The sequence below is a fragment of the Orbicella franksi genome, chromosome 5 (genome assembly GCF_964199315.1).
Source record: "Orbicella franksi chromosome 5, jaOrbFran1.1, whole genome shotgun sequence".
Lineage (NCBI taxonomy): Eukaryota > Metazoa > Cnidaria > Anthozoa > Scleractinia > Merulinidae > Orbicella > Orbicella franksi.
In genome coordinates this window covers 12,437,244-12,449,278 of record NC_138149.1, presented here as the reverse complement: position 1 = coordinate 12,449,278, position 12,035 = coordinate 12,437,244, and the positions used below count along the sequence as shown (strand labels likewise).

Genomic DNA, 12,035 nt, shown 5'->3' with positions numbered 1-12,035 from the left:
CAACCTTCTTCAAGTGATTGATGTACGTCGTGCACTTTTCAGCCGTCACCCTCTCCCTCCAGAACCTAGTAATTCCTTCAAGTAGCTGTTCTTTAGTTGTGGGCTTTACTATTGTTTGCAGAAAATGTTTTAGCTCATGCCATAGCATCTCTATGGGATTGAGGTCAGGGCTCTCGGGAGGCGTCTTCCACCAGTGAATCCCACTTGATTCCATGAATTCTTTCGCCAGCCTGCTAGTGTGTTTCGGGTCGTTGTCTTGTTGGAATCTGTGGCCGTCAGGAAATGTCGCTCGGATGAAAGGAAGCAGGGTTCTGCCGAGAATTTCTTCGACGTAAAACTTAGCGTCCATGTTTCCGGTAAACACGAGGACCCTCGTTGCACCGTGCTTAGAAATCCCAGCCCAAACATGAACTTTGTAGGGATGTTTCGCACGGCCCTTGAACTTTGGCTGTTCCCATTTGCGTCTAAAACTCAGCTTGGCATGTTTCTCCATGTGTACGGAGCATTCATCCGTGAAGATAACGTTGTCAAACGTTTCACCGTCTTCCTCGCATTGCAGGCAGAACTCCAGTCGTTTCACCCTGTTTGGCTCTCTTATAAGCTGACAATATTTTGTGCCAGTCCGCACCCAGCCAAGTTTTTTCCGAAGCCGCTTGACTTTGCTCTCGGAGAAGTTGACTCCAAACTCTTCGTAGATCTTCTTCCGGAGGTTCGGAGCTGTCAGTTCATCGTTCTGCTCCATCTGGTTGTCGACGAAAGTCATCAGCTGTGGCGTCACATCTTCTGCAGGCCGGCCGGGCAGCGGGGCATTTTCGAATGACTGTCTCTCTTGAAAACGTCTTAAGAAACGTCTTACACTCAGGCGACTGATTTTACAATCATCGTTTGCTAAAGTTCTAACTATTTCACTGATGTTCATATTCCGCTCTCGAAGTCGCACAATTTTTGCTTTTTGCTCGTGTGTCAAACGCCCCATGATAACGATTTGATCTTAGAGCATAACTAAGCTATGCTTAGAGTTTTAAAAAAAGTCTTAAAACTGACTTAAAAGAAAAGATTACTTGTAACCAATGAGTGGTCAGTAATGTATATAGTCATATTCCATTGAGACCTGAAAAAATATTAGCATTTAAAACAACCAATAGATGACAAGGATTTTCGATCCGTTTTAAACATTAGAGGCTTAAGCTTACGCTATATGAACTGCTTATCCTTACCAGTAGCCCACAGTCAGTCTTACCAACTTGCTCCAATCCAGATTCAATAGACAAAAATGACTTTAAGACAGTTGTGCCGAAACACTCAAATCCCGTCAATGGCACTGTATCATTTCGTTGCTGAAGAGAAAACGGGCATTGCCCCGACCAGACTCGTTGTCGAGATAGTACCGATCTTGCGAAATAAGTTTCGTTTCAATTCGCTCGCACGCATGTAACATGGAAATTCAACACGCTAAAAACCTAAAACTACATGTAGGACATTTCACCGACCGGTGCGATGCAATGTTACACAATAGTTCGCTAACGTCTTGGCGTTCGTTTCTTCATACACGTAACTTTTCTCCATAATTCCAGTCCATGAAAGTTCTTCGTTTGTAATGACCGTGTTGAATCTAGCGAAGCAAGTTTCAATCCAAGACCACTTCACGCTGTATTAGCGTGAACTTCACGAATCATACATTGCAACAAACGCGTCGCGAGAAATTAATCGTTTCCTCCCAAGCTAATTGTTGTAATTTATTCCAAAATATACGCTTCATTGGTTCTCGCGAGACGAGAGACGAGGGGTGGTAACTTACTTTTGAGCGGTACTGTAGCTGACAACACCCTAACACAGCAGTATCTTGCGCAATTGGGGCTTGTAAATGTATGAAGTGGGACCTAAAGACAGTTATCTTCCAAACAGGCAGAAGACCAATCTTGTGGCAATAACAGTGTAGAGACTTCAAAGAAGATCAGTTTATGAAGACAGTATATTGTATTTCAGTGGCCAAATAAGCTGTAAGTCTCTCATGCTTTCTTGTCAAAATCTTGACAAAAGAAAAAAAACAACAACAAAAAAAAAAACTACCAGCATGTAAAGAGTTTCTTTGCAAATTAACACTCCAAATGTGACTCATTTTTCTCAGAAATCACATGATTTTGCATACTTTTGTGACTCAATTACCAAATTTGGACAAGGTATAAGTTTCCATGTGTGAGATTTAGTAAAGCTGAAGATGATCACAAAATTATTTGTGTCACTTTACTTGTTTTAATTTTTTGTTGTAAAACATCGATCCAGAACAGTTTTGTCCAGCATACTATATAACACTAAAGGTGGCCAGAAAAGTCTTTAATATTGGGGGTCTGGAACCCAGTATGTTGCCATGGTAACAAAAATGTGAAGTTCATATTGTGGAGCCCTCTAGTAGAATCGTACTGCCAAGAATAAAACATTTCTGATTCAGATTGGCTGAGATATCTCTGTTCATCGATCATATTTGATCAAAATCTGGTTGAGTGTAGTTAATTTGCATATTTTAAAAATTTGAATCTCTCTTGGACAAAGAGAGATATTTATAGTATAAACAGTGTTTTTCTTCTGATGCAGACTTCTTACAAGTCTATGTTTTAAAATGGCTGAGATAGGAAAGATGAGAGTTTCGTCATAGTATCACTTTAAAGAGTGTGATATAATTTTGTTATAGGCATAAATCAGTGTGATTCACCATTTGGAATGCAGGATGACAATATCGCTGACAGTCAAATTTCTGCCTCCAGCAGTTTCAATATTTCATCTCTTCCTAGTCAGGCACGTCTTCTTCTTGACAGTGGCAACTTCACTGTTGGGGCATGGTGTGCTGCACGAAACAATGTGGTAAGTAAATACCAGTAACTATTGCATGTCACAACTTAGTTAGATTTTGAATAACTAGCCTGGTATAAGTAAAGTCTGCATAGCCCATCAGGCCGGAGCTTATCCTCATTTCAGTAGCATGAAGTTACTTGGAGTATTCCTTCTCCCCCCTGGGTGGGACGCTAGTCCATTGTAGGGTAAACCCCTAGCATTAAATTTCCCATTTCCCATTAAATTAACACCTAGGTGGAGAGAGGCACTATGAGAAGAAAGTGTCTTGTCCAAGAACACAATGCAATGTCTCCGGCCAGGACACAAACCCAGACTGCCCGATCTGGAGGCAAGAACACTAACCATGAAGTCACAAGTTTCTATTATTAGTGAACCCTGCAGTGTCTGCCTATTTTAACACAGTAAGATTATAACAAAGAAAAAGGCATGATCACAGGGCTGTCTTTAAGTTTTGATTCACTTGTAGCCTTGATCTTCACACCCCCGGCGTAACAGTCTTGTTTCTTTATGGGTGAATTGAATCAGCTACAAATAGTGTTCACCCGTAACATCAAGAGCCCATCAGCCTTAACAGGTGCTATGGGTCACGGTCCTTATTGACAGCCCTGGATGATAGTTATCACCATGGCACTAATACTTAATTATTTGGCAGGGAGAGTACCTCCAGATTGACCTAGGAGTTGTACGTCAAATTAAGCACATTGCACTCCAAGGCAGACCACATTCAACAGACTTTGTAAAGACATTTTATCTCAAATATGGCAACAATGGTCTTGACTTCAACAGCTTTGATGAAAATGCAACAGTGAAGTACAAGGTTAGGTCTAACATGCCCCTATTTTGTAGAAAACTTGTTTGATATTACTTATTGGCCATTTGGTCAATCAGTTGGTTGGTGATGGTCAGTTAGTTGGTCCACAAGTACTGGTGCTTAATGTGTTTATAGCTTGTTGGCTGGTCTGCCAATCTGTTGGTAGATCGGTTGGTCAGTTGGCTGGTCTGGTTGGTTTGTTCTTCAGCCCACAAGAAGTGCTTTGTTAGTTTAGCCTTTAATAAAACATGTACCACTTTTAACACTGTGAAATTCTTGATTTTTGTCAATTTCAGGTTTTGACTGGCAACTTAAATGCTATGACGATCCGCAATATTATCCTTCCAGAACCAATAAATGCTAGATTTATAAGGATTTATCCTTTGACATGGAACTCAAACATCTGCCTTCGAACAGAGATCTATGGCTGTGCATCTCAAGGTTAGACTTGCCAGTTTTGTTATTTTCTCTATTGTCTAAGAATTGCTTGGGCTTTTGACTTGTTATGCATGAACGTCAGCTCTTTGTTCCATGAATCACTGGTTAAGAATCGAAAAGGAATATTATTGTACGTAAAGGATCACTGTTTGAATCATTTGAAGTGAAAACTGCCATACATGTACATCTCAAGAACACAAATGCTGTGAGAATTGGACCGTTGGAGATATATAATTTATGTTATTTGCCAGCTGGGAGGTCTGTGTAGTGAAAAACTGTGACTGAGGTCTTGAAAATGCTGCCTGGGGCCACAGGCTGAGGGTAGCATTGTCAAGCCCAGGGTCACAGTTTTTCACTATATGGACCGACCCTAAACTGGCAGATATGCAACTTTGCCATTGAATTGGCTTAGGTACTCTCTACAAACCATCATAAAAAATCTAAGGAGCGAACAAGTGAGTCACTCAGATACTAGACAAAGAAAAATGTATTAAAGAACAGATTTATTTCAAACTACTTTACGTTAGTCATGTCTAGTTCACCAGTTAAGTTCTCCAAAATTGTTTTTCCGGCAGTGTGAAATTTTGTGCAAAGTTTGAAGTTGTACCACAAAAACAATTTCTATCAGTCTTTTTTTTTTTTTTTTACTTAAAAGCGGCAAGAGAAACACAGGGTTACGTGTCATTGCAGCGCTGAGTGACCAACAACCAAACAAAGTCACACAATTTTAAAACACTCAATTGGTCTATTGAATTTACTTACAGTGACCTTGTCAGATAAACTTGCATTGATTAATTGTTGATGGAAGTGTAAAAGGGCAAAGGTTTCTGATTACCGGTAGATCAATCGCACAAATTGACCAAAATGACAATTTCACCTGAACTGTTTCCCGCCGCTACTGTGACCGTGGTCAGAGATAGGAAAATCTGGACCACGCTAAGATTACTGGTAGTTCACTCCTGAAAATTGACCAAAACGACAATTTCACCTGCGCTGTTTCCCACTGTTACTGTGACCATGGTCAGAGATAGGAAAATCCGGACCATGCTAAGAACCAATCGGATTGCAGGATTCATTACTCTGCCCTCTTGGGAAAAAAGAAATATTTATATTGCATATCAGGTGAGTTTGGTGGACCCATATTTTGTATTATGGCAGGACTACCACGTTGAACAAGCGTAATATGTGTTCAAAGCATACTAAAAACGTACAATTCGCTATTTACCACCCCCAAATTTGGCTGAGTGACCATGATGTGTGAGCCATATCAGCCATTTTTGGGTCCTTGTAAATTGCACAATATGGTACTGTAACTCACTACATTAACATTGAACCAATAAGTTGATATTGAAACAACCTTCAAACCTGCACTGACTGCTTTGATTTATAAATGCAGCTTCTTCCAAGAAATGCGGCATTGGTTGGGAGGTGGGACCTAATGACACTTGTTATCAGATGAATTCCAATCAGCAGAAAGTTTGGGCAGGTTTGCATAATCAAGCATTGTTGCTTTAAACCTTTATGATAAGCAGATCCTTCAGATACTACATTCACGCAATTATCTGTATAGTAAACATCATCAACGACAATAGCGACTGTGAACTACTTTATAAAATGTAAAACAGTCTGGATGTTATTTTTGTTACTAACACTGTATGTTACATGAATACATCACAGGAGTTGTGTATAATGTCGCCTTACATGTACACAAACTGCACATGTACCTCTTTGTTGCATTTTGTAGAAAGAGATTTTGGATGAGTTCTCTTAATAATGAATTTCTGTTATTATTGTCTTTGTCTCTTACATTTTAACATCCCTGCGGTTGGCCATCTCATTTGTTTAAAACGTTGTGACTGTTTATGGACAAAATGCTCTTAGAGTCAAAACTTAATTCCCACTAACTTTGCAGCTTTCTTAAATAACCCTTGCCAACCCTTTCCAAACTCTTCTCATACCTTTTCAAAACCTGGTTCAAACTCTTTACAAACTTCTGGAAACACCTCATCTTTGAAAACCGGTCAGTGCCTTGTTTGGCCAGAATGCACATGATGATATGAAACTCCCTGTGTTGCAGATGCACGTGTGACCTGTATGAGCCAGGGAGCTGATCTTGTTAGCATTGTCAGTATGAAGGAGAAAAAGTGGTTGAATAATCGATTGAAGGCACTCAGTGGATGGGCCTACTCATTTTGGTTGGGGCTGAATGCCCGAGACTTTCCTTTACAGTATTACTGGAGTGATGGAAGCCCATACAAACTGACTGCCTGGGATGCAGGATACCCCAGGAACACACCACAGAGTAAGTGTTTGCTTAAATTTATGTATTCTTTTAATCAAAAACTGTTGGACATTTACATGTATTTTTAATCTGTCAAAATGAATGTGGTTTAATTTGTACTTGAGCTAATACTCATTTGAGGATGTCCTTTTCCAGATTTAAAAGCCAATAATCTTACCTTTGATGTATTCTTTTCTTTCTTGTGTCATAATCTGTGTACCCTTTACTCTCTAAGAGTACCAATTGGTATACAACGTCATAACTAATCAACAATGATTTAGATAAACATACACAGGCAAAAACTAACGATAGATAAATCCGACGTTTCGGCGACATCTTGGCAACATTGTCAAGGGAAACTAATTAAATATGCGATTTCAAGAGTAACTAAGAGTTCAGAGTTTCTAATTTGCATAAGTTAGACAAAGACTTTAGCGCTAAAGTCTTTGTCTACCTTATGCAAATTAGAAACTCTGAACTCTTAGTTACTCTTGAAATCGCATATTTAATTAGTTTCCCTTGACAATGGCGCCAAGATATCGCCGAAACGTCGGATTTATCTATCGTTAGTTTTTGCCTGTATAACGTCATAACTTTGTGAATAAAGATCTACTCACTGATCTACTCATTGAAGACATGATTGGTCACCCCAGCAAGTTTCCAATTTCTTTTTGAGATGCACATGGAATGTAAGACTTGTTTCAGATCAAGCTATGCACTAAGACCTGCTAACTGTAGGCAATATGTTAGGGGTATACAAGTCATATGGCATTTGAAAGTTTTTCACTTTCACATTTCAATTAAAAAGCAATTTCTCTTAAAATGACTACGTCTTTCATAGCTGCTGATGTCAATTCTTAAACATAAGCTGATCAGTGGCTTTCAAATGGGGTATTGTACACAGACAGAGAGTATTTAGTTGCTGATTTGGGAAAAACTGCCGTTTGCCTATGGGGGTAAAGGGTTAAGGAACCAAGAATTGCGATGTATGTATGTGGAAACTCTGCTTTTTGCACAAAGTAGGATATAGATTTTTTGGCAAATTCCACCAAAAAATCACCCTCTTGAGCGTATTTTCCTGTTTTACATGTACCCTTGGCTGTAATTTTTCAGCGAGTTTTGCTTTGGAAAGGCAAGTGATATTGTGCTGAGTTTTTCGTGCTTCATGTTGTTTTTTATACTGTTAGGTCAGAAGGCTTGTGTTGAGATTGATGTAACCAGGGGAGCTTGGAGGGATGTTGGCTGTGGGGAATATAGACCCTTCATATGTAAAAAGAGCATGGGTGAGTAGTCATCAGTTGTCACTGGCATGTGATCATTGCTGGAATGCCTTTAAGTTATTCCAGGGAACTCATAAGTGTGTGTGTCCTAAATGGAGACACTGGTAGTCCTAAATTAAGTTAACTAAACTATCTTTGAAAACATACTTATTCACTAAGAGTATAATTGTACCGATGAATGTTATTTTTTCATTACTAGCATCTACAAATGGTGTCAAGACTCCTGTTACTGGAAGTAAGTGACTTATGAAGTCTGTATCTCTTACTTTTGCATTAAGTGACTTTATGTTGATTGCCTGAAGAGTTATATACAATGACAACCATGTGTGTGCTTTGGTTTCTATTGGTGGAGCTCGATAATTGGTTGCAACATCATGTTGTAAAGAACTTTACAGAATCAGATCAAGCAGACCCTTTTGCTTTTCCTCAATCAATCCAGAGCAAACAAAAAAGTGCTTTGAATCCTGACTATAGTCAGCGAGATGGATATGAACTTGGTGACGTTTGTCTTAAAGTGAACAAAGTTTGTATTTTCCTTCAAGTACCCACATTGTTCTGGCCGCATTTTGTTACAGTGAGTAGCCGGTGTGAGGTAGGTATTATATTACTGCAGGCTGGAGCCAGTAAGTGATGGTCCCCGCATGGCTTGCATGAGATACAGTAATGAACGATAAACACAGTTCATCCTTTGAAACAGACTGCTGGCAGTCTGTTTTTCTCTCGAAATTCAGCAGGGATTATGAGGAATGACACTTAAGCGTAAAGGGGAATGGGATGAGACATGGGCGCGGCACACATGTCTTGCTTTCTTCCCCACTCGGCCACCGCCATACTGCCCTTTTGCGTTCGCGATGACTAAACACTCGTCTAAGTAACCCTAAGAGAAAAAACCGGCTGCCAGCAGACTACCTTTGAAACTGAGTAATTCCACAAAAGCAGTAGATGAAGGCTAGCTAAGAGGGCAAGGATGTTTTCTCAGGATGAAGTAGTGGTAATGGCCTTTGTAATGTATGGGAATGATTCCTCTTTGGGCCCTCCTTTCAACAAGTGCTCCTTTCTAATAATAGGCACTCCCTGTCTGGTGGCGGTTTTTATACTATGGAGTATTGTGTATAGTTGTTGTTTATTTAGTCTCGTGATTGCATTATGAGACTATCAGAGTCTTTATGATTACAGTTCTTGAATTGAAGTATCTGTTGTTTATCATTTAAGTGTTAAATCACATTTACACTATATGTTGAAGAAGAAATAAGGGTCCCATCCCTAATAAGAGAACCCTCTGTAATGAGTGGCCTACTGTGAGCTTCAAAAAGTCTATTACCACCCCAGGTAGTAAATCGAATCATTAGATAAGTGTAATTAGACATTTTATGAAAATAAGGAAAAGCAACCATGCCAAGAACCACCCAGATGAGTCAGAACACTGCAGCCCTGTCATCTCTAAAGATTTATAGATGTTCATGAACAATCAGAGAAAAGTGTAGTCACAGACTCCTATATTTTCATTTACAGTTGCACCATTGCTAAAGAAGGATGCAATAACTTGGTTCTGTATTGATTATCACAGGATAAATGCCATAACAGTGACGCCAATTCGGATTGATTATAACAAATAGAAAATACTGAAAAGTGATTTGGACTTATTTTCTGTGATTGGTTTAAGCAGAGAATACACCTTTGTAACTACATAGATTAAACGAACCACTGTGGTTATGGCTGGTAGACTTTACTGACCTCAAAATGGAAGCCGTAAAACTTGTTCAACCTTGGGACCGCGAAAGGGACAAAAAAAAGGCACGCTAAACGAGCGTAAATCCACTAAAACCTGGGTCAAAACCTTACGACCATGCTAGTAAAAAACACACTGGTCACGTGATCCTAAATGGCGCGAAACATAACCGTGCGCGGACTGGACAGATAGATAGATAGATAGAAACTTTATTAAGAATGTCATCAACCACCTAGCTGGGGAAAAACTCCCCTACTAATACGGGGACTTAACAAAAACGAGTTAAATTAGAAGATACTACTAAAAAAAAAAAAAAAACCTATAGCTATTTACAATAGTAAAATTTAAATCCAAGTTAAAATATGTTATGAGACTATGTACAGTGGATTTTATAATACAATAATACATACTTAAAAAAAAAATTCTTTAGGAGGAGCAGAGCGGACAGCCTCTGCAGCCATCATCTAATAATGCATCAAGATTGTTGAGATTTCTGATGTTCGTCTTAAAAGTGTTGAGAGATGTGGCCTCTCTTATGCTCTTTGGTAGTTTTGACCACAATTTGGGTCCTAGATATCTGATCGAGTGCTTACCATATTTCACCGAGTTAAACCTTGGCATTGTAAAGTCAGATTGTCTTAAGTTATACGTACTAGGGTTGCTGCTGAAAAAATCACAGAGATAATAGGGGCATAACTTATGTTTAACTTTATACATCAAAATAGAGAGGTCTTGAAGTCGTCTATTAAGTAATGTGGGCAGACCGGTCCTCGCGAGCAGTTGATTATAGCTTGAGCTGTTGTCCTTAAAAACTGCTCTGAGGCCTCTTTCTTGTATTCTCTCCAGTTTGCTAGTATCGCTAGCTTTACAAAAGTGCCATACTAAGTGACAGTAGGTAACATAGGATAAAATGGCGCATTTGAACAATGTTAGTTTTGACTGCGTAGGAATTAGGTTTCTTAATCTCATTAAAACGCCTATTCTTTGACTAGCTGGACTGGCAAAAGTCACAACCTTAATAATTTTCCTTGTTTTAGCTCCTGATTTAGTGCTTTGTTTGAGTTTGAAGCAACTTGGGAAACTCCAAAATCAGTGTAATTAAGAAAAACCTCCTTAATAATTATAGGCCAATAAAAATGGCTGCAATTCTCATCTTCCGTTTACATTTTGTATTATGTTTGCTGTTTGGTGTAAAAGACAATTAGACCCAATTCATATAACACATCTAGCATAGCTGCATTATCAAACTCAGTATATATATGCGTACACCATAATCCAAGGATGGACGTTCATGGATTGATGCAAAGTTAACTTCGCTTCACTGTTTCCATTGGCACTGTTAAGTAACAATTGATCCATGTTTTAGCTGTGTATCATTGCGTTTTTTGGCACTTCTGAAGTTTGGAAAGCCATCAAGAAGCCAGCGTTGCTCTTGCCTGCATTTTGAGTAACTATAACGTTTCTTTTGTACTGTCCAAAAACCTGCATGGATGAAAAGGTCGATTGAAGGCAACTTATTCAATCACCTGACAGTCACACGGGACATTTTTTACCTTCCTTGAAGTTTCTGTTTTTGTTTTTTTTTCTTAAGTTGTCGTCATGTGGCATGCATACTAAAGCCTTTGCATTGTCTTGCAGACTGGATTAGTGGAACAGATTACTACTGGCCCTTGAATACAATTGTGGATGGAAAGGTGCTTGGGACAGTTCCAGCTACTGTACGAGGCAATGTTTCCAAATCAGACCGCTTGCAAAATGGACGAGATGTCTTGTATTTCAAGAGCTATCAGGCTTACCTGGATGTAGAACAGTTTCAATTTGAATGTGTAACTGATCCTGACCAGTGTAGTAATGGAATCACCGTCTCTTTTGTTGTTCAGTTTGAAAATGGCGCAAAGACCTGGACTACAAACACTTTCATCGTGGACACAATTGGGAAAAAAACATTGATAGGGAATCGTGGTTTTGCAGTTTATGTAGTTAACAGTCGCCTGTATGTAACAGTTCTTACCAAGCGCAAGAGGTGGACAGTTTCTCAACCGTTGCTAACTGGCACCAACGTATGGCAGCATGTGATGTTTACTTGGCAACTAGAAAAAGGACTTGTGCTCTTCAAAAATGGAACAAAAAGGTGAAAGATAATTGTCTAGCTTAACCAATGTAAAACTGAGCTGTTGAACTTCAAGGTTTGAAAAATACAACTAGTTGTCAAGGAGTCTATTCAATTGGTACATGTATACAGTAGATCATTTTAATCCCACCAAAGTGAGGTGTCAAAATCTGGCTAATTTTATTGGTTGGCCGTAATTACATAATCTAGTTATTTATCGTCCTTTGCCGCAAGAGATGCACAGTTCTGGATGGCAATACTTCAAGTAATTTACATGTAAAATTCATCACTACACACAGCCTCTTTGCAATATTTTATTTGGTAAATCCATTTAAGGTGGGATGAAATTAAATAGAAATATGGTTATCCCTAGGATCTGAACTTGAAAATGTAGCTGTTGTCCCTTTGAATAAAAAAGCAGACAGTTATTAGGTTCTTCCACAATTGTAACATAGCTGTAAAAATGAAGTGACCACATCAACGACGTGGATCGCACACCAGAGCTCTACCATTCCTTTGTTAGAATTCAGTGCACT

General features: G+C 39.1%; 1 protein-coding gene across 3 annotated transcripts in view; it reads left to right on the top strand.

Moving 5' to 3' along the window:
- LOC145486259 (uncharacterized) overlaps nt 1-12,035 on the top strand; it is a 70,755-nt gene that overhangs the window by 22,821 nt on the left and 35,899 nt on the right. For all 3 annotated transcript variants that reach the window (XM_081464884.1, XM_081464886.1, XM_081464885.1), the window contains 8 exons: nt 2,690-2,859; nt 3,503-3,667; nt 3,958-4,102; nt 5,496-5,585; nt 6,177-6,401; nt 7,568-7,663; nt 7,860-7,895; nt 11,028-11,520. In XM_081464884.1, the coding sequence (XP_081321010.1) occupies nt 2,690-2,859; nt 3,503-3,667; nt 3,958-4,102; nt 5,496-5,585; nt 6,177-6,401; nt 7,568-7,663; nt 7,860-7,895; nt 11,028-11,520 (1,420 nt within the window). The remainder of the gene's footprint in view (nt 1-2,689; nt 2,860-3,502; nt 3,668-3,957; nt 4,103-5,495; nt 5,586-6,176; nt 6,402-7,567; nt 7,664-7,859; nt 7,896-11,027; nt 11,521-12,035) is intronic.